We start from the raw sequence: 24,180 nt of genomic DNA, 5'->3' as shown, positions 1-24,180 counted from the left end.
ATTGGGAAGCTTTCTGTAAACCCTCCCTGAATTTGATTATTTGGTTTTACCTTTGGTGAACATACTTCCTTTGTGATTCTTCTTCAAGTTTGAACTTTGGCAATCATTCACTTAAAGAATCACTTGTGTATAATATTCTGTTTTGTACTTGGAAAAAGTGCTCTACAAACAGCCAAAATTTTAATGAGTTCGTTGTGAATAGGTTTTAGATTACACACAAATCTGTCTTCCTTACGAGTGTCCTTAATATGGCGTGACATCAGCAGTTGATGGCAGTTTGGAGTGCATGTCAACTGACGCAACACAAGAAAATTTTGTAACACTAAACTGACCATATACCATATCTTGAACACACCATGAATGAAGTTACAATCAATTACCAAGATGTTTGTTGGACAAACTGAATTTGCTGAGGCATGTGGTTAAGTACATGCTACATGGAGATATGGACAGGAATAGTATTGCTAGCAAGTCTGCAGAAAACTTCTACAATATCCCAAAGAGGATCCAAACTTTCTTTTGGAGTTTCTCCTTTCTGACGGTAGTTGACTTCTTGACTACGAGCCTACAACTAAACAGCACTGAGTCATTCATCTCTTTCTTTGATGTTAATGGAATTGTTGATTGAGAACTAACCGTTCATGGCCAGTAAGTACGTAAAGATTTCTGTTGTGGTGTAATTCGAGTAAGGGATGGCAGGAAAAGATCAGTTCAGTGAAGTGGAACACAAATAGCGTGTGTTTTTGGTTAATACCAAGGTGAAGGTTTTCCTTGTGTACCATGCTCACCAAATGTATTAGTAGCCTTATCTCTCTTCTGCAAGGTGAAAATCAAGTTGAGCCGATTAATACTTGAAACAGTTCAAAAATTTCAAACAGAAGCACAGATGATATTAAACACTCTAATAAAAGAGATCTGGAATCAATTTCAAAATTGGCAGCAATGCTTCTGCCAACATGTATAATTGTACTTGACTAGGCCTACTTTCAAAATGATACTACACACAAGACATATTGTGGTTATTAGCATACTTTGTGGGAATTTTGTTATGAAATAATACCAGGCAGATAAATATCAAATGAAAATGTTTTAAATTAACATGGGTGTTTTGCAATCACTATATGCTACAGAATCTTTTATTTAGTGGCTCACTACAGATTGACTACTTATGCTGTATGCAGTAGCCTGCAAATTAACTTTTATAACTATGATTTTCAGTTTAATATAAAAATGCTGTTAAAATCCAGACATTAGAAAACTGAATGTATTACGTGAAACTCACCATAAATGGATTTCATCTGCTGACTTTGTTCTTAAGAGCTTGAAAATGTTTCGGGGTATCAAGGTCTCATATCTGGTAAGCTACCTGCATAGTATTTCTGGAGAGACTTCCAGTTGAATTTTGACTGAGACAGGTGTATAAAAATGAAATTTCCGAAGTGTTTTGGGTTCTGTGATGCCTTGTGTGAAGCAAGTCGTATTTTTCTGAGAGTACTTTGTGGCGACCCCCACATCATCCATGCGTATGATATAGTAAAATAATTGATGACAAAAACCTTATTTAATTTACTCATGCCTATACGCAATAATAGCACTGTCTGATATTACAGATTGTTGATCGGGGACTTCTATCTTATCTTTGCGATAGCTTGGATGTTGTAACTTACAGTGCGCAATCAGTTGTACAGGGATCACACTGTGTGATTGAGTGCTTGTCTCTGGTTTCAGGCTTGCTGTAATTAAACCAAACATATTGAAAAGCCTTGTTTCTTTTGTTAGTCTGAGTGTATGACATTAGCACATTGAGTTCATACTTGTACTGGTCTGTCAGTTGAGGTACCATCACAAAATGTATTCAAATTCAGGTATGGGAGTACTGTTGTTTGAAATACAAAGTAAGTGATGTGAAGGGAGTTAAAAATCAAAGGTTTATGAAGCTTTGAAGTACACAATCTCCTCCTCCTCCTGCTGCCCCTCCCCCCACCCATCCACACATCCACACATGCACAAGCAATAGAACAACTTCCTGTCTTGAGTTGAAGTGATGGTTAAATGTCAGTAGTTAAATTTATGCACCTGAAACTGCTATGATGAAGTTTAAGTTACACTGTAAATTTTGTAAATTAAAAGTGGACCCGAACACTCGAAAACTGAATTGCAGGAAATAATTACCAAGTAGTTGATGAAGGTAAGTCAGTGATACTGAGAGAAATAACAGTACCTGGAGGTTTGAGTGATGACGCAGTACTTTTTCTGTACCTACCAATTGTCAACAGTGAAAAGCAACAGAGCAGGGCCATAGCTTTACATGGAAAACTTATAGAGCCAGTCTCTCTTTTTATTTATCATTTGATTTGACTGCATTCCATGTGTTACTTCAAATTTTGGTATAATTGTTCTCATATCAATTTAATTTTGTGAATAAAATGAGGCCATTCATGTTTCCTGTAGTATCCTACGGATTTAATCTGAATATTAGAGCTGCTGTTTTTTGATGGTCCACTGACAGTTTAGTCCCCATTATGAGGCCAAAACAGTTATTCTTATCTCTGTAATTGTGTCATATTTGCAGTTTGTCCTAATTGCTGCGAAAGAGTCTGTTATAATGTCTAATTACTCTACAAGTACTGTAAGTTCTCCCATGACCAAACTAAATATTACACTCTCAATTTTCTGATTATGTTTTCCATTCTAATTCTGTGTACATATAGTGGTGGTGGTGATTTTGGTTGAGCAATGATCATGCTGATTATGATGTTGACTGTTGCATTGATACAGTTACCAGAAAATAATAAATTTTGACGTGTTGTGACTGTATTGCGTGGAATATTCATTTGGTCTCCAAGACACAGGGATTGGGAATTAATGTAGAGCTAACATTCTGTGACAGAAGTATGTGAGAAATATAGCCGTATTTACTTCTAATGAGTTTGGTAGACAGCAGTATCTTCAGTTAGGTTGATGCATGGTAACCCTTTCTTTATTTTATTTTTTTGAAATTTATTATAAAATGAAAATAACTGCCACTATTGTATAGCCTATACTGCAGCATGGAAAATAAGTACTCCAAAATACTAAAGGTCTTGACATTAGTATCTGGCTTTTAACTGATAACCCAAGCTACACAGCAGACTATACTGCAGAGCAGTGTGATATCCAAATCTGGTTATATGCATAATCAACTTCACTCTGTGTGCAAATAATATTTATAATAATATCCAGATGAATGAATGGCAGATTAATTACCATTAAGTAATAGGTGTGTTTACAGGAGGAGCCTGCAGTGGCTGCTTTTGCCTATTAATGTTCTGCTTGACTCATTCTACATCTCTGAAGGCTCACCTGTGTCATGAGGTTTACAGAATACAGTACAATAATCATTGAATAAATCAATAGTTATAAGTGCAGATTTGGATATATTGTGATACTGTTCCCTGTTGATATCTGGGTTGGGCTGATGAACTGATCTGTAGCATAGCTCAAGGTCTAGTTTAGGGTGGAAAGCAACAATTTGGGTGCGAATCAGTGAAACCAACTAATGTGAATACAAAAGAAAGGTTTTGGTGACAGATTGTGGTGAAGTGTAGAATGAGGGGTACTTATGCAGCCTGTTTAATGTGCATTTCACTGCATGCTACATAACTCTCAAGTAAAATTCAATTTGTATTTCATTTCTTTGCCTTCATTGCCTTAGGCAGTGTTCTGTATCTTCAGAACATACAGTTATTCAAGTAGAAATGAAAATGTATGTGATTTGTACTTAACTATTATTCACTTAATTAGCCCTTCAAACAGCTTTTGTTGGTCTCTAGTAAAGCATTACACATTGCAACTTTATTGGTGTGTAACCATCAGTACTGATAAGCCTATTCTTTTTAATCAGCTAATTGACACTTGACTCTTCCAGAGAATGTTAGGACTCCCATGATTGAACCAGTAATATATTTTATGTTAGCTGATCAGTAATGTATTTTATGCTAGGTGACTCAGTTTCATTTTATCCATGATATTATCAGATTTGTGTTGTTATAAGTGATAGGTGCCCTGAGCAGATACTGGCCAGATGGCTGTAATATTTACTGTTATGTTGTCTTGAAAATAAGTAGAGATCACTGCAATATCTTGGTGACATCTTTACCAGCATCACATTAACTTGGTTGTTGTTGTTGTTGTTGTTGATGTTCCGGTCTTCAGTCCAGAGACTGGTTTGATGCAGCTCACAGTGCTACTCCATCCTGTGCAAGCTTCTTCATCTCCCAGTACCTACTGCAACCTACATCCTTATGAATCTGTTTAGTGTATTCATCTCTTGGTCTCCCTCTACGATTTTTACCCTCCATGCTGCTCTCCAATACTAAATTGGTGATCCCTTGATGCCTCAAATATGCCCTACCAACTGATCCCTTCTTCTAATCAAGTTGTGCCACAAATTTCTCTTCTCTCCAATGCTATTCACTACCTCCTCATTAGTTATGTGATCTACCATCTAATCTTCAGCATTCTTCTGTAGCACCACATTTCGGAAGCTTATATTCTCTTCTTGTCTAAACTATTTATCGTCCATGTTTCACTTCCATACATGGCTACACTCCATACAAATACTTTCAGAAACGACTTTCTGACACTTAAATCTATATTCGATGTTAACAAATTTCTCTTCTTCAGAAACGCTTTCCTTGCCATTGCCAGTCTACATTTTATATCCTCTCTACTTCGATCATCATCAGTTATTTTGCTCCCCAAATAGCAAAACTCATTTGCTACTTTAAGCGTCTCGTTTCCTAATCTAATTCCCACAGCATCGCCCGATTTAATTTGACTACATTCCATTATCCTCGTTTTGCTTTTGTTGATGTTCATCTTATATCCTCCTTTCAAGACACTGTCCATTCCGTTCAACTGCTCTTACAAGTCCTTTGCTGTCTCTGACAGAATTACAATGTCATCGGCGAACCTCAAAGTTTTTATATCTTCTCCATGGATTTTAATTCCTATTCCGAATTTTTCTTTTATTTCCTGTACTGCTTGCTCAATATACAGATTGAATAACATTGGGAAAGGCTACAACCCTGTCTCACTCCTTTCCCAACCACTGCTTCCCTTTCATGCCCCTCGACTCTTATAACTGCCATCTGGTTTCTGTACAAATTGTAAATAGCCTTTCGCTCCCTGTATTTTACCCCTGCCACCATCATAATTTGAAAGAGAGTATTCCAGTCATCATTGTCAAAACCTTCCTCTAAGTCTACAAATGCTAGAAATGTAGGTTTGCCTTTCTTTAATCTATATTCTAAGATAAGTTGTAGGGTCAGTATTGCCTCGCATGTTCCAGTATTTCTACGGAATCCAAACTGATCTTCTCCGAGGTCGGCTTCTACCAGTTTTTCCATTTGTTTGTAAAGAATTCGTGTTAATATTTTGCAGCCGTGACTTATTAAACTTATAGTTCGGTAATTTTCACAGCTGTCAACATCTGCTTTCTTTAGGATTGGAATTTTATATTATTCTTGAAGCCTGAGGGTATTTCTCCTGTCTCAAACATCGTGGTCACTAGATGGTAGAGTTTTGTTAGGCCTGGCTCTCCCAAGGCTGTCAGTAGTTCTAATGGAATGTTGTCTACTCCCTGAGCCTTGTTTCGACTTAGGTCTTTCAGTCCTCTGAATAATATCTCCTATTTCATCTTCATCTACATTCTCTTCTATTTTTATAATATTGTCCTCAAGATCATCGCCCTTGTATAGACCCTCTATATACTCTTTCCACCTTTTTGCTTTCCCTTCTTTGCTTACAACTGGGGTTCCATTTGAGCTCTTGATATTCATGCAAGTGGTTCTCTTTTCTCCAAAGGTCTCTTTAATGTTCCTGTAGCCAGTATCTATCTTACCCCTAGTGACATGCACCTCTACATCCTTACACATATCCTCTAGCCATGCCTGCTTAGCCATTTTGCACTTCCTGTCGATCTTATTTTCGAGATGTTTGTATTCCTTTTTGCCTGCTTCATTTACTGCATTTTTATATATTCTCCTTTCATCAATTACATTCAATATCTCTTCTGTTACCCAAGGATTTCTATTAGCCCTCGTCTTTTTACCTACTTGATCCTCTGCTACCTTCACTATTTCATCTCTCAAAGCTACCCATTCTTCTTCTACTGTATTTCTTCCCCCCCCCCCCCCCCCCATTCTTGTCAATCGTTCCCTAATGTTCTCCCTGAAGCTCTCTACAACCTCTGGTTCTTTCAGTTTATCCAGGTCTCATCTCCTCAAATTCCCACCTTTTTGCAGTTTCTTCAGTTTTAATCTACTTTTAATCACACCTGCCCCTGGAAATGTCTTGCAAATTAAAACCTGGTTCCTGAATCTCTGTCTTACCATTATATAATCTATCTGAGACCTTCCAGTATCTCCAGGCTTCTTCCATGTATACAACCTTCTTTTATGATTCTTGAACCAAGTGTTAGCTATGATTAAGTTATGCTCTGTGCAGAATTCTACCAGGCGGCTTCCTCTTTCATTCCTTACTCCCATTCCATATTCACCTGCTACGTTTCCTTGTTTTTCTTTCCCAACTACGGAGTTCCAGTCAACCATGACAATTAAATTTACGTCTTCCTTCACTCTCTGAATAATTTCTTTTATCTCATCATACATTTCATCAATCTCTTCATCATTTGCAGAGCTAATTGATATATAAACATGTACTACTGTGGTAGTGGGATTTGTATCTATCTTGGCCACAATAATGCATTCACTATGCTGTTTTGTAGTAGCTTACCCGCTTTACTATTTTCCTATTCATTATTAAATTTACTCCTGCATTACACCTATTTGATTTTGTATGTATAACCACATATTCACCTGACCAGAAGTCTTGTTCTTCCTGCCGCCGAACTTCACTAATTCTCACTGTATCTAACTTTAATCTATCCATTTCCCTTTTTAAATTTTCTAACCTACCTGCCCGATTAAGGGATCTGACATTCCACACTCCGATATGTAGAATGCCAGTTTTCTTTCTCCTGATAACAACGTCGTCCTGAGTAGTCCCCGCCCGGAGATCCAAATGGGGGACTATTTTACCTCCGGAATATTTTACTCAAGAGGACGCCATCATCATTTAACCATATCGTAAAGCTGCATGCCCTCGGGAAAAATTATGGCTCTAGTTTCCCCTTGCTTTCAGCTGTTCGCAGTACCACCACAGCAAGGCCGATTTGGTTAGTGTTACGAGGCCAGATCAGTCAATCATCCAGACTGTTGCCCCTGCAACTACTGAAAAGGCTGCTGCCTCTCTTCAGGAACCGCATGTTTGTCTGGCCTCTCAACAGATACTCCTCCGTTGCGGTTGCACCTATGACACGGCTCTCTGTGTTGCTGAGTCACGCAAGCTCCCCACCAACAGCAAGGACCATGGCTCATGGGGGGGGGATTAACTTGGTAACATGGATAACCATTAACCTGGTTATTTACGAGAAATTTATGTTCATATCCGCGGACCATTTAAACTGAGAAAACACACACACACACACACAAATACAACTCACACTCACAGGACCACTGTCTCTGGCAGCTGAAGCCAGACATGGCCTTGACTGCGAGAGACACTTGTAAGTGTGAGTTGTGTTTGTGTGAATGTGTGCGTGTGCATGTGCATGCATTTGTCTAATGCAGAAGAAGGTCTTATGGCCAAAAGCTTAAGTTGCTAGAGTCTTTTTGTTGTGCCTGTTTGCGATCAGCATCTCCACTATTTAGTGTGTAGCAATCTATCCATGTCATAATGCTGTAACTACCATGTTTCTCATTTATTTCTGAACTTATAATCATACTTAATATCTTTTCTCTGTTTATCAGGGAAGCGAGTCGACCTGTGTCCAGAGAAGGAACTTCAAGCCGTCCAGGACTATCACCACGCCTTCAGTGTCCACCTGCTATGTCTGTAGATGACTCACGAGGGTCAGAAGCAGCTCTTGATCTTCGTCATGCTACTAGGGAATCTCCATCTGCCCCACCTTCAGTCAGTGTACCAGCAGCACCAGGTAGACATGTTTGTTTATCTTATATTTCTTTAACAGTAAACTTGGACTGAAAGTGTTACGATGTTACTATAACTGTGGATGTTGACTGTTTTATAATATCTACCTCCAAGCAATTCTCGTCCCTGAATGTTTATACCCACCAGTGAAACAGATGCTACATCTCTGCAAAACATTGCTTTTGTATTTTCTACCTCTGGTGTACAGTGTCTTACGGTTGGTCACTGCTGGGTCTAGGTTATATGGTTGAAATAGATGACTGTGTGACAGTTAATTAGCAAATACTCATCTTCATTTCTTGGTAATCCCCAGTGCTTCAGTAACTGTAAAAGAATTTGCGAGTTATGTGCTCCACTAAAATTTGCATCAACTTGCTTGAGGTCTTGACAGTGTAGCTGTTGATTTGGTAGTGCTAAGAAAATTTTCAAGAAATTCATGTTCACATGACGTCCTCTTTCAAAATCACGTGTTCACTGCGTATAACTGTACCAAAACAGGCTACGAAAAACTGTCGGAAAACTGACTCTCCCATGGCTGATTCGTCACTCCTTGTATATATTTGTAACAATTACTGCCTATGTCATCCATTATTAGAAACAGAAAATTTATGGATTACCGTCAAAATCTTCCTAGTGTACACAGACTGTCATCATTCAGTTATGCATTAATTTGTTCCTCCCACATCACAATTTTAAACGGATTGTAGCTTTTAATATTGAAATTCATAAACTTTGCTCACTAACAACGTTTTTTATGAAGTTGCTTGTATCATGAAGATTTTTAGTTGGAAAATGTGCCTAACATTTCTGCGAGTTTATTACACAAATGCAAATGGAATGCTAATGTCAGTCCTTACAAAAACTATCCTGCAATTATAAAATGAGAATTATTTATGTTTTTTTATTCTTCAAGTATTGATTAGTACCGGTCGATCTGGTGCAGAGATAAATCTATGCTTGCTGAAGTCAGAATGAAATTAATGATAGAATATGAATCAGTATAGTAAACTGAATTCTAAATAACCAGATAATTGAAATTAGGTTGTTACAAAATGTATATTAGCTTATAGATATGGCAGCTTGACACTTGGGGTTAACACTTCATGTCGTACTTACCCTAACTATTATGTATTAATACATTTCATGGTGTCTGTTGGAAAACCTTTCATGATCTTTGAAATGACTGTTTTAATTGCTGAACTCATTGCAGATTATCATTAGCACCCTTCAGTTTGTCTTAGCATTTTCAGTACTTTGTGGCTTAGTGATTAAAGAATTTACAAGAATCACTTCGTACACATTGCAGAAGAGTATCAGTGGTGGCCCCCTTACTGGTTCTTACTTCCAGGCTTATTTCATCAACACTTCCATAGCTTTGTTTTACCTTGTATTCATGGAAACTAGTCTTGATGTTATCATCTATTACAGTCTTCAGTGAAAACTCCCGTGACTTTATCTCACAACACTGCCAAGTATTTGCAACTGTAATAACATACATTTCCAGATGTGTGGGCAGATTTGTGCTATAGCAAGCTGCAGTTTGGGATGAGCTTGCTGTCTATGCTTCAGCTGAACTGAAAGGTATCTACCATTGTACTACTGTTTGGGTATTTATTTCTCCTCTGTGATCATGACCTTCTACAACACTTGATTTCTAGTACATGTGTCGGCCTTCATATTTTCTGACTAAGATGACTGACAAGATATAGAGCGCACCAAGCTCGAGACTTCCTTACATGGTGCATCTGTTCCCATTCATTAGTTTCTTCACATCTTTGTCTCAACAGTCTCCTTATTTACGTTGATAAAATTTTCTTGGGCTTACAGCCACGCCCAGTGGTTTAAAATCCATGAGCTTTCGGCTGAGTTTGCCTCGGCCATTGTCAAGTGGTGACTGTTGAATGATTGCTGCTGCCATCCTTATATAGCTGCACTGTCTTCAGTGACGTCGCTGGTGCTTGTTCCAGCGTGATGTATCGTAATGTTTTGATTGCACAACACAATCCTCTACGTCTCATCATAAGTCCCATTGGATCACCAACATATAGACTAGCTAAACATCTGGCCAGCCTCCTTACTCCGCACCTGGGTCATTGTCAGCACCACATTAAGAATATGACTGATTTCATCAGCTGAATTAAATGCTTGTGTCTTGGAGGGGGAGATATGATGTTTAGCTATGATGTGGTGTCATTGTTCACGCGGGTTTCCTTCAAAGAGTCTTTAGATTTGCTCTCTCAGTTATTTGTTGACACTGTTGTGGATTTATTTAAGCACACTTCGACATCATCATAATTTTTGTATGATAGAGATTATTTTAGCCAGATGGACAGCATCACAGTGGGAAACCCATTAGCTCCAGTAATAGCCAACCTCTTCATGGAGTACTTTGAGAACATCGCCCTGGACACAGCTCGTGCAAAGCCTAGTTGCTTTTATCGTTACATCGATGACACATTCATTGTCTGTCCTCACGGGCGTCAAAAGCTGGGAGAATTTTTCAGCCACATCAACAGTATCCATGATAACATCAGATTCGTGATAGAAGTAGAGACAGATGGTGCCTTACCTTTTCTAGACCACCGCGTCTGCTGGAAAGAAATTGTGTCTCGGCCACAGTGTTTATCAGAAACCCCATCCACACAGACCGATATCTGCATGCTACCAGCTATCGCCACCTTTCGCAGAATTGTTCTGTACTGAGGACATTGGTGCATCGAGCTGAAGCCTTTTCAGATGCTGAAAGCCTTCAGAAGAAACTGAACCACTTACGGAAAGTCTTCAGAGAAACGGCTACAACTACTGCCGGATTTCACAAGCCATCTTGCCGAAGAAACATAAGCAGAAGACCTCCAAGGAGGGCATGAAGAAGCTTGCATTCTTGCTGTTGTGTGGCTCAATAACAGTAAAGATTAGCAGGCTTCTAAAGAAGCATAAAATCGATACGGTTTTTAGGACACTGGCTAAAATTTGACAGCTAATGAAGCCTGTGAAAGATGTTGTTGGACTAAGAATGCCAGGAGTGTATAAAATACTATGTGGGTGTGGACAGTTCAGTATCAGACAGACTGTACATACTATTGAAAAGTGCCGTGTGGAACACGAGAGATGTTTTCGCCTACGGTATCCTGGGAAATCAGCGGTGGCGGAACATGTTTTATGAAATGGATGCCGTATTGCATTTGCTGAGACATCTGTTATTACATGAACTACTAGTTTTTGAGACAGTGTTATAAAAGAAGCGATAGAGTTAAAAATTTCTGACAACACTCACAATAAAGACAGCAGAATGCGGCTAAGCACAACTTGGAACCTGGCCATTGGAAAGTTGAAGTGGGCGCGGCAAGCACGCAATGACAACATCACTGGAGCGAGCACCAATGACGTCAGCGAAGACAACGCAACTGTATAAATCACCACTTGACAACGGCCCAGGAGAACTCGGCCAAAAGCTTGTGGATTTTAAACCTCTGGATGTGGCTGGAAGCCCAAGAAAATTTTATCAGTATATATCACTGCAAAACTATGCATTCATATCTTATTTATGTTGTCCCAGAAGCCTGGAGTCATTGTCATGATACAGTTCAATCTATATCACTATTCATGAATACCTTCCAGGAAATGCTCAATGACTAGGTTTCCTCGGCTGTTTCTGTTCAGTTTTTAAGGAAAGGCTCTGTGTACATTTAGCTTTATGTCTATGCTTTGAGACACAGTTATCCCCCTTAAAATCTGGTACTTGTGACTGCCATTGATACATCTTCTAAGCTGTCAGACAGGGAGAACCTGCCTGAAGAATTGAAACACTATATTTTTCATTTTCTGAAAATATAGATTTTCAAATTAACAGAAGCTGCAGGCAATTTGGCAAAAATAGGCAGCAACTGTGAAAATGGCAAAGACCAGCAAAAAGTATAATGGGTTGTGTAGGTGCCCTTTGCTTGCCCGATCCTTAGGAAAAGAACTAGAAGTAACTTTAGTTGTGCCCCAGATAAGTGTATTGGGACCCATATTGTTAATGTTGTGTGTTAATGATCGGGCAGACAATGTTTACAGCAACCTCAAATTTTTGCAGATTTTGCCCGCAAAAGGCAAAGGTCCCAGGTTTGAATCCAGGTCTGGGACACAGTTTTACTCTGGCGGGAAGTTTCATATCAGTCCACACTCCGCTCCAGAGTGAAAATCCATTCTGCAAATAACACTTAGGCTGTGGCTAAGCCGTGTCTCCGCAGTGTCTTTCCTTCCAGGAATGCTAGTCCTGCAAGATATACAGAACTTCTGTGAAGTTTGGAAGGTAGTAGATGAGATATTGGCAGAAGTAAAGCTGTGAGGATGGTTCATGAGTCACACTTGGTTTTGATGTTTTGGTGGTTTGAGTGCATTCCCATGAAAGGCAAAGGTCCCAGGTTCAAGTCCCAATCTGGTACTGTTTTAATGTGCCAGGAAGTTTCATTACACCATACTGATTGAAGGAGGCAAACCGACTGTTGCCTAGAACTGGTCAGAATATGACCCCAGAAATGTGTAATAAGACTTATATTTTAGCACAGGTTCAAAGTTTCTGAGATGATGAAGATATACACATGGACCTTCGGCTCTGGAAGCCCATAATGATGATGTTTCGTTCAGTGGTTCGCATGCTGACACTCGTTAATGGCACAGTATTGAAACTGAAATCTGCAGAAATTTGCAGAAGGGTTGCACTTCTGTCACATTGAAAAATTCTCTTCAGTCGTCGTTGCTCCTGTTCTTGCAGGAACCTTTTCCTGGCCACAGCGATGTCCGAGATTTGATGTTTTACCAGATTCCTGATATTCATGGTACACTCGTGAAACGGTCGTATGGAAAAATCCCCACTTAATCACTAACTCGGAGATGCTGAATCCCATCGCCCATGTGCCAACTATAACACCACGTTCAAACTCACTTAAATCTTGATAACCTACCATTGTAGCAGCAGTAACTGATCTAACAACTGTGCCAGGCACTTGTTTGTCTTATATAGGTGTTGCCAACCACAACGTTGTATTCTTCCTGTTTACATATCTCTGTATTTGAATACGTATGCCTATACCAGTTTCTTTGATACTTCAGTGTAGAATAATAGTGTACATCTATAGTTGTCAGCCTTAATGGCACTTCACGCATATCAGTGATGTGAAAATGCCATGACTGGCCATTATACCACTGACGTGTTTGAAGATATTGTTCCAGAAGTTTAAAGGACAGTGTTCACACTCGCCCATGATGTGACAATGCAAACCGTGCTCCTTCTGTTGTATTGTGGTTACCATATTTCTTGCAGCCGATATTTTCTCATGTCATGGTTGCATCATGGTCTGATTGTTGTGATGCTGAGTAGTAGTTTAACATCGTAAACGTGAATGACAATGAACTTTTTGAATTAGTGCGCAACTATCCTGTGTTGTGTGATCTCGCCAACCCCTAATACATGGCCACAGAGCTTAACAATACTCCCGGGAATAAAACAGGAGCAGAAATAAAAACAACTTGTGATAACATATGTGTATATTTCTGATTTTACATCAATGAATAAAACCAGCTAAGGTAAAATGTTATTGTTTCAGTGTGTTGGCTGTAGCTATAAATTTTCTTTTCATATGCCCCAAAATCAGTAGCAGTATAGTTACACTTAGTGTCTACAAGGGGCAACAGAGTTAAGGAGAATGTCTTCATGTAATTAACCCTAGAGCAGGCACGCCGGTGCACAGTGTGCCAAATTTATATAATCGGCGTATCCAATGTGTTTGCAACAATATAGGCCTTTAAAACTTGACATATTCCTTCATTATTGTTCTGACGACTGTTATGTTCAGTGCAGTAATTGTCAGTGCTAAGGAATTTGTTAAATCGAGAATTTAGTGTAATGCTGTCACTTCTGGCACACTCAGTGCACCGCACGACTGCTTATGTAAGTATTTTTTTACGTGTTTGAACATAGCGGTTATTTTACTTGCAACGTTCCAGTGGCCCATGTTCGATATAAATTTTTATTTTAGGGCAAGACAGTGTTTAACTAATGGGGAATTTGAATGGCTTGTGAATGAAGATCCAGATTTTACGAAAGATGTAGACGCTGTATTGGATGGTGATACTGATGCGGAAGTGGAGGTTATTACTCATAGTAATGATGACTCTGAAAGAGAACAAGAGTATGAGTCAGACGAAATTGAAGACAATAATTGTCAACCATGTTCTGTTGGTGATTTGTTTGTGGGAAGAGACAAAACTTCTAAATGGAGGAAATGTGCTAGCTCTGCCTCAAGCAAAGCAAGAAGGAAAAATACTGTAAAACATTTTCCTGGACCCAAGGCTATTGCCAGGGATGTAACAACCGACATTTCTTGACTCCTCAAGATAATTAACATGGAAATAATCGACACTGCTGTGAAATATATGAACAAATGAACTGTGGAAGACTGATCGATCATGAACCGAAATTGGAAGAGCTGTGATGAGCCACAAGCGGTTTCTATTCTTGCTGTTGTATTTGTTTCGATGATAAAATCACAAGAGAAGAGAGGAGAACATTTGATGTGGCCACAGTAAGTTCGATTCTGGATAACCAGTTAAAAAATTGAGTTTGTAATCATTGATGAGAAACTTCAAGCTTTTAGTGGTCGCTGTGGATTTGTACAAAATACCTCCTACAAACTCGCCAAATATGGCATTAAGATATTTGCGTTTTGTGAAGCAAAATCATTTTTTACAATCAACCTTGAGGTATATTGCAGAACACAACCCGAAGGACCTTATGCAGTCTCAAATTCAGTGTCAGAAATAGTTCACATACTTGTGTGTCATATAGAGGGATCCAACAGGAATATAACTATGGACAGTTGGTGTACAAGTTGCTTCTTGGCTATGTTGCTATTAGGTAAAAGGCTTGTGCGTATTGGGACACTCAGAAAGAATAAACGAGAAATTCCCGTGGAATTCCTGCCCAAGAAAAATCGAGTACATGGTTCATCCTCTTCAGATATAAAAATCATTTGACATTGGTTTCATACGTACCAAAGAAGATTCAGGTACTATTGATGAAAGCCAGAGATTGTGCTAGATCACAATGCCACTAAGGGTGGTGTTGACGCGGTCGACCAGATGTATGGCACATATTCTGTGGCTCATATAACAAGAAGCTGTCTTTTGGTACTCAGTTTCACTCTAATGGACATTGCTGGTATCAACGCCCAGATCCTTTTTTACGCAAATGGACAAAATCGAAAGGTTACGAGAATAGTATTTCTGAAGAACCTGGCTTATGACCTCATGAAATCACATCTGATAGAAAGAGCCAAAATTCAGAGCCTTACCAAGGACATATTGCTGTTCCTTCAAAGGTACTGGAAAACATCTGAGCAAGTTGAGAAGCATTCGGCTAAGAAACAGGGACGCTGTCTTATTTATGGAAGGGCCAAGAATATTAACACAACAATAAAGTGTGATTCTTGTAATAGTTTTGTTTGCAGGAGGTATACAGGTTAGTTACACCTGTGAAAAGTGTCAAGTTACACCTGCAGACTCAGATGACTAGTGATTTGAATCTTGAAATCTCTTATTACTAAGTAATGAACATGGCCTGTCTGTAAGCTGTTATAATATGGTTTCTGCAGGCATTCACTATCATTATATTAACTTTCAACACTGACAGGAAATATAGATTTTTTTAGAACTATGTCATTTATGTGTTTAGATGTATATCAACTTTTGTAAATAAAGTATAATTAACAGGCATGTTAAATAATGAAACAATTTTATCCCACTCTTAAGTGAGCAACAGTGTCAAGACATTTCTTGTCTAGGTATGTAAAACTATTTCGTAGTATTTTCCACTGTGCCCATAATAAATTATTTGTATAAACTGCACAATAAAATTTGTTATATCAATATTTTTAATATAATTTTGAGTGATGCTATATCTACCCTTAAAAGCAATAAACTGATTAATATCAGTACTAGTGTGAGAGCATATTAAAATAACTATAGAACTGAGCAGTGAAAGTGGTGCACAAAATGTGCTGCATGACTGCTTGTGCAATAAAATACATGCGCACCTGCCCGAGGGATAAAGAATAGTGGTCCATTGTTTGAAGGAGCCTGAATAGAAATGTTTTTTCCAAGTTAGGAAAAATGCCACATTTTATAAAAATGCATCACAATGTTCTTCTACATTTCTTTTGTAGGAGTAGGCATCAGTTCGTCCACTATATTGTCTGTAATTATCCTGCAGGTATCTCTTATGATTCTGTGAACCATATTTTGCCCTTGTGATAACTAAATGAAATTATATTTAGTGCCCCCCAGGGGCTCAGCATTCATTTGCTGAGTACGGGCTTGGCAACCCCGGGGTCCTGAGCTGGGGACTGGTCTGCGCCGCCAGTCTCCTGTCACCGTAACCCCCGGACATGCTTCAGCGACCACCGTATGGCGCGGCGGTGGAATGTTGTGTGCTGTGGGGAATGGTAATCTTGGCTTGACTGCCTGGATTGCGAGGAAGGCCAACCTCTATAAAAACCTCTCAATCTTACGGTGTGCTCCGTGCCTATGAGATGCATGGCTGTTGGGGTGGAACAGTCGCAAGCGGGCAACCTCTGGGGCACCTGCCGCACCCCAGTTGTATACGGCTTACTCTGGCACGCGGGGCTCTGTCTGAGCATACCTTTAGTTCCCTAGCTACTCGTGGGACCGCAATGGACCCTTCGACCTCTACATTTCCCCCTACCAGTGGATTGGGTGGGCCACTGGTAGAAAAACCCACCCCATCGATAAAGTGACTTCGTGCTGCGAGTCCTCCAGCTCCTGGTGTTGCTAGCGATTTATCAGACTGTCGTAACAGAGCACATGCTGATAATCAGAATGTGTTTTTGATTATTAAATGGAAGGAGGGTAGCTTTGAGAGGGTTTCTCCCTTTTACATCCACAAAGGTCTTGAGGGAATTGCAGGTACACTGAAATCTGTTAAGCGACTGCGCAATGGTACTCTGTTAGTTGAGACTTCTAGTTCCCGTCAAGTTGCTTCTCTTCGGAAAGCAACCTGTCTCGGAGAGTACGTTATCGAGACCGAGCTCCACTCCACTTTGAATTATAGTAAGGGTGTTGTGACATGTAGGGACTTGGTGGATATCTCCACAGACGAGTTAAAATCTGAGTGGGCTGACGAAGGTATTGTTGACGTGCAGCATATTATGAAACGAGTCGATGGGGGCCTCGTCAAATCTGACTCGTTTATTCTCACGTTCAGTTGCCTGAGACTCCCAGAGCATGTTAAAGCGGGGTTCTTACGTTTGCTAGTACGACCATATTTCCCCAACCCAATGCGCTGTTTTAAATGTCAGCACTTTGGGCATACTACGTTGAGGTGCAATGGGATAGCCACTTGTGGTAAATGTGGTCAGCCTGCCCATGAAGGAGCCGATTGTTCATCGCCTGTGAAGTGCGTGAATTGCTCTGGGAGTCACCCTGTCTGGAGCCGGGTCTGCCCCATCTATCTCGACGAACGGAAGATCCAGGAGATCAAAACATCTAAGCGCATCCCCTATGGTGAGGCCAAGAAGCTCTTTAAGGCCATGCAACATCCTGTATTTACGACATCTTTTGCTTCCGCTCTGAAAAAACCGGTACAAATGGCCACTGTTGCTACGCAAACGGAGGTTGCTAGTGTTAGCACTAATACCTGCGTTTGCCAGTGCACTTGTGCTGCTGCGGTTGTTTTGAAACCTGCGGCTCTCCCCACAACGTCGGACAAGGCCGTGGTTGCTGACATTGGGGTACTTCCTGCCTCTTCCCATATGGCGCCTTCTGCCCAGGCGAGTACAGCTCCACCTGCTGACAAGGCTCTGCATTCTAATCCGCCCCCCCCCCCCCCCCCCCCCCCCCAAGACAAAGACGCCGAAGGTGAAGGTTTTGCCACTTGAGGAGACTGGTCAGGGTCGGTCCGATGACGAGGCCATCGTACTCTCTGACATCTCCCGTGGGTCATCATCGGAGCTGATGGACATTGATGTCGACCGGGGGTGATCTTCTTGCCCCAGGAATAAATCTCCGGCCAGTATGGGCTCTCCTCCAAAACACAGAGGCAGGGTGAAAGTTCAGCCACCCTGATCACTGGTTCCCATATTACAGTGGAACCTGAATGGGTTCAGGACGCATGTGGCCGAATTACAGCTCCTTGTACGAGAGTGCCCTTTGTGCTTATGTCTCCAAGAGACACATTTTTGGGCCACTGCTGCCCCTTCTTTACGGGGCTATACTGTATATCGGAAAGATGATCTGACGGGGGAAAGGGCAAAGGGTGGTGTTGCGGTTTTTGTCCGTGACATGCACCCCTCATCTGAGCTCCCTCTCGTTACAGACTTGCAAGCAGTTGCAGTTGACCTTCTTGTGGGTCGGAGGCTCACAGTCTGTTCACTTTACTTACCACCTCAGGATGTGATAGACTCTGAGGCTCCCACAGACCTTATTAGCCAACTCCCCCGCCCATTTCTTCTTCTGGGGGACTTCAATGCTCATAATGTCTTATGGGGATCTTCGACTACTTGCCCCTGGGGTCGCCTTCTGGAAAGCCTCATGATGTCTGAAGAACTGTGCATCCTCAACTCTGGTGCCCCCACTCATTTCTGTACTGCTTCTGGGTCGTCATCAGCTATTGACCTTTCCTTTTGCTCTCCAGCACTCGCGGATTCTGCTCTGTGGGAGGTTGCTGCTGACCTCCATTCTAGTGACCACTTCCCCCTTTGGATTCACCTCCTGGATGAGGCTATGGCATTACCAGTGCCGCCCCGGTGGCACCTCTGCCGAGCTGACTGGACACTTTTCAGCCAACTGGCTGTTTTGGAACACCGTACCAGCGTCCACGAATGGGTAGACCATGTTACAGCCGTGATCTCCCATGCTGCTGAATTGTCAATCCCACAGTCATCCCAAGAGGCGTCCTGTCCCTTGGTGGACCATTGAGTGCCGCTCAGCCATCCGAGCCCGCCATGCAGCTCTGCGCCGCTTCAAGGGCCGTCACTCAGCTGACAATCTTACGGCCTTTCGGGTGGCAAGGGCCAAAGCGCGGCGAGTGATTAAAGAGAGCAAACGACGGTCATGGCAATCGTTCTTGAACTCCATCTCCCGCTCCACTAGTTCTACGAAAGTATGGGAAGCCATCAGGAGGATTTCCGGGAAACTCGGCCAGCTACCTGTCACGGCATTGCTGCATCAGGGAAGTCTTCTTACGGCGCCGAGAGACATTGCCCAGACACTGGCCATGCATTTTGCGGCATCTACCGCCACTATTAACTGTGATCCAGATTTCTGCCACTACCGCAGTGCCATCGAGAGGGGTCACTTGGACTTCCAGTCTCCAAATTCTGAACCCTACAACTGCCCCTTCACAATGTGGGAACTGGATTCGGCACTGTCTGTGGCTCATGATACTGCGCCTGGTCATGATCAAATCCGGTACAGCATGCTGCAGCACTTGTTACTGCCTTCCAAGGAAGTTCTCCTGAATTGTTTTAATATGATATGGTTATCCGGCACGTACCCTGACTCGTGGAGGGAGGCGATTTTGATTCCCCTCCTCAAACCAGGGAAGGACCGAACGCATCCCAGTAGTTATCGGAGTATTGCTTTGACGAGCTGTGTCGGGAAGACGTTGGAACGCATGGTCAACCGTCGCCTGGTTTGGCTGCTCGAGACCAGGCAGCTCCTTAGCCCCTCTCAGTGTGGCTTTCGGAGATGTCGTTCCACTATCGACAACTTGACCCTGCTTGAGGCGGCCATCCAGCAGACCTTCCTACGTAACCAGCATTGTCTAGGTGTATTCTTTGATATTAATAAGGCGTATGACACTACTTGGCACCGCCTTATCCTCAATCAACTCCATCAGTGGGGCTTTCGTGGCCATCTCCCCATCTTCATTCGGTCCTTTCTTTCCCACCGCCTCTTTCGATATCGGGTTGGTACTGTGCTTTCTGATTTGTACGTGCAGGAGAATGGTGTTCCTCAGGGAAGCGTTTTAAGTGTCACCCTCTTTGCCGTCGCCATTAACAGTATCGCGTCCACTATCCGGAGTCCTGCCCAGTGCTCCTTGTTTGTGGATGATTTTGCTGTTTTCTGTTTTTCCTCTAGACTTGTCACTGCTAGTCGGCAGTTGCAGCTTACGATAAAGCGATTAGAGACATGGACTGCGAAGACGGGTTTTACCTTTTCTGCAGACAAATGTGTGTGTGTTCATTTTAATCGATCCCGACGTCTTTTTACCTCCCCTGAATTGCGTCTGAGGGACACCATTCTTCCTTTTAGAGACACTGTGAGGTTCCTGGGCCTCACTTTTGATTCCAAGTTGTCGTGGTTGCTTCACCTTAAAGACCTCAAGGTGCGGGCCCTGAAGGCACTGAATATTTTGAAGTGTCTGAGGCATCGGTCCTGGGGAGTAGATCGGGTGCGTCTGCTGCAATTTTATAGGGCTTCCGTCCGATCGCGTCTTGACTATGGTTGCATTGTGTATGGGTCCGCAAGGCCTTCGTATCTGAAGATTCTTGACGCGGTATACCATGAGGGTATCAGGCTGGCCACTGGTGCCTTCCCTACTAGTCCCATCCCCAGCCTGTGTGCTGAGCCAGGGGAACAGCCGCTCGCCATCCGGCGGAAACTCCTCATGGTGCGACAGGTGTGTCAATTCCTTGCCTGTCCTACCTCCCCTGCGTACCCTACCGTTGCCCGACCGCCTATGGAACGTCTCTTTTCCAGTCGTCCCAGGGCAATGAGACCATTTGGGATTCGTGCCAAGCATTTGCTTGCGTCCCTTGGTGTGGAGCGTGTGGGCCCCCAACGACTGAGTTTTACTCGTCTCCCTCCCTAGTTGCTCCAGAGGCCCAGCGTCCTTTTAGACTTGTCGGAGTACCGGAGGAGCTGCACTCCTGCGTTTGTTTTTACCTCCTAATTTTCCGATATTTTACACCAGCATCCGGACCATGTACCAGTATTTACGGATGGCTCTAAACAGGGGGACTCTGTTGGTTGTGCTGTTGTTTTCGCTGATCGAGTCGTCAAGTTACGGCTTCCTGCGGCGTTTACCATCTTTGATGCCGAATTGTTTGCGATCCTGCGGGCATTGGAGCAGATAAGATGTGTTCCCAGTCGGAAGTTCCTCATCTGTTCTGACTCCCTGAGTGCCCTTCAGGCCATTCAACACTTGTACCCAGCGGATACGGTCGTCCAGAACATCCATGATGCCCTACTCCACCTGCAACGGCAGGGGAAGGAGGTTTCTTTCTGCTGGGTGCCGGGGCACGTGGGTATTAGGGGAAACGAACTGGCGGATGTGGCTGCCAAAGATGCATGTTCCTTCCCTCACATTGTTGACTGTGCCGTCCCCCTCCATGCTGTTACCTCCCTCCTGCGTTTTCGTGTTATGCGTCAATGGGAAGAGGAGTGGCTGGCAGTCGGTGACAATAAGCTGCGTCTGGTCAAGGCCACCACGCGGCCGTGGCATACGTCCTACCAGTCATGCGGGCGGGATGAGGTTCTCCTCACTCGCCTCCGCATCGGGCACAGTCCCTTCACACATGGTTTTTTACTCTGGCGGGAGGATCCCCCAATCTGCAGTGCTTGTGGCGTCCAGATTACTGTCCGCCACATTTTACTTGACTGTCTTTTATTCTCTGACCAGAGGGCGGTGGTTTCTTTGCCACTGGATTTGCCCTCTGTTTTGCAAGACGACGCAACGTCTGTGGTTAAGGTTTTACAGTTTTATGTCCTGTCCAATTTGTTGCCTCGGATTTTAGGGAGAGGGTTTTAGTGTGCTGCTGGATGACTGGCTCACCCAGATTTTAGGTAAGAGGTCCGCCAGTCACGAATACCTCCTTGTTTCCCTTCGGTTTCTGTCCTCCCTTCCTTGTGTTTCCTTTCCTTTTTTAGTGCATTCCTTCTCCTCTTGTTTTGCCTCTGTATGTGAGGATTTGGAACTGCGTCAGGTCTGTGTCTTTTAGCTGTTCCCCTTGTTCGCTGTCCGTCTTAGTCCCTTCACTGCATGTGTTCCTGTTTTTATGCGTTTGGGCACTGATGACCCCGCTGTTTAGCGCCCGTAAACCTCAAACACACACACATATTTAGTGCATCTTCAGTCACCAGACAACTGAAAAGAAAGATAGACTGTCAGGATGTAACAAATGAAGATTTCACAGGTGATCTTAGCAGTAATGAATCAGTATTGTGTGAGACAAAAGAAAATACTCAAGTCTATACAACAGAAGCCTATAATGATGAATGTTGATTTCTTGTATTTAATTACCAATAAATTGCCAAGTGTTGGTTAATTATATTAAATTCTAACTAACCTCATGTAAATGGTGAGCTGTTCTCTTGGTGCGATGGCTGTTCTCCACTATGTGTTTCATGTTTTTAGATGAACATACAACTTGTTCAATAGTAAGTTGAATGAATTATATGATATTCTGAATTATTCGTGGGACTTTTATTCCTTCGTGCATCAGTTCACTGCACAAAGTGGCAAATTCCCCTACTGTTTCTCTACTTCTCGGTGCCTGATGAACCACTCCCATTTTTTTGCCCGCTTTTCCTCTTTTTCATTCCAAAATCAGAGCAATCAGCATAAGATCATTGTCTGAGAAATTCGCCAACCAGGCTGCTCAAGTGTACATACTGAAAGAAATACTGACCCCTGTGAATAGGCGCTACTGTGGCGTTACAACCAGTGCTGTAATGGTTCGGTCACAGTACTGTTGCGTCACTGATGTGTGTGAAGCAGCCTTTATTCAACGCAGCATCCTCCTGCTACCTAGGAATGGTGGTCAACGTGCCCACTTGCTCCCCTAACCTACATCACCACTTCATTGGGGAATTTTTGCATTAGCACATCTGTGTACACAGGAAGACTTTTATATGTAATAACATTTTAAGAAAAATTAAATTTATGTACAATAATTTTATTTTTATAAAGTTGATGAAATTTTCAATTTTTTTCACATAGTTCATTATATTGAACATATTTTTGTACAGTTTGATGTTTTTAACAAACTGCATTAATTGTGAAAATGACCAAAGAGGTATTTTAATCAGCTGAATAATTAGAAATATGGGAATTGGGAATACAATAATAATTAATTTCTGGTGGGGAAGGCTCTTTTTTTTCCAGACTGAATAATTCAGAATTTTGGCAGACTGAATAATTCAGAATTCAATTATGATCTTATACAAACAAAGAATGTAAAAAGGAAATGAAAACTACACATTAGTCAATAATGCTCAGAAGATTAATGTACAATGTGAGTACTATTAAGCTGAAATAAATGTAACAACAACAACAACATTAGTAATAGTAGTAGTAGCAGTAGTAGTAATGATGATGATGATGATGATGATGATGATGATGATGCCTGATGAGTGGATGCCAGGTTCGCAGTATCTGGAATTCGATAGTAGCAAAAGGAAGAGATGGAATAGTAGTAGGTGAATATGGACTGGGGGTAAGGAATGAAAGAGCAAGACACATAGTAGAATTTTGCACAGAGCATAACTTAATTACAGCTAACACTTGGTTTAAGAATCATGAAAGAAGGTTGTATATGTGGAAGAGGCCTGGAGACACTGGAAGGTTTGAGATAGATTGTATAATGGTGAGACAGAGATTTAGGAAGCAGGTTTTAAATTGTAAGACATTTCCAGGGTCAGGTGTGGACTCTGACCACAATTTGTTGGTTATGAACTGTAGACTAAAACTGAATAAATTGCAAAAAGGTAGGAATTTAAGGAGATGGGACCAGGATAAACTGAAAGAACCACAGGCTGTAGAGAGTTTGAGAGAGAACATTGGGGAATGATTGACAAGAACAAGGGAAAGAGATACAGTAGAAGAAGAATTGGTAGCTTTGAGAGATGAAATAGTGTACAAAGCAGAGGACCAAGTAGGTAAAAATATGAGGGCTAGTAGAAATCCATGGGTAACAGAAGAGATATTGAATTTAATTGATGAAAGGAGAAAATGCAGGGTGAAGCGAAATTTGCGCACTGGGGCTTCGCAGCGCGACTCCTCACATGCCAGTGATTAAAAAAATGTCTGCCACAGAATTTCATTTGCCGAGTACATCCAGCAGAAAAATGATGTTAGAGTGACAA

General features: G+C 41.8%; 1 protein-coding gene across 1 annotated transcript in view; it reads left to right on the top strand.

The window, feature by feature from the left end:
- LOC126195387 (protein piccolo) overlaps positions 1–24,180 on the top strand; it is a 645,505-nt gene that overhangs the window by 17,370 nt on the left and 603,955 nt on the right. Inside the window, exon 2 of the mRNA XM_049933978.1 lies at positions 7,854–8,038. Within this exon, the coding sequence (XP_049789935.1) occupies positions 7,854–8,038 (185 nt within the window). The remainder of the gene's footprint in view (positions 1–7,853; positions 8,039–24,180) is intronic.

This window comes from Schistocerca nitens, chromosome 7, assembly GCF_023898315.1.
Source record: "Schistocerca nitens isolate TAMUIC-IGC-003100 chromosome 7, iqSchNite1.1, whole genome shotgun sequence".
Lineage (NCBI taxonomy): Eukaryota > Metazoa > Arthropoda > Insecta > Orthoptera > Acrididae > Schistocerca > Schistocerca nitens.
Note: the sequence above shows the minus strand (reverse complement) of the source record. Positions and strands in the feature narration are given on the sequence as shown.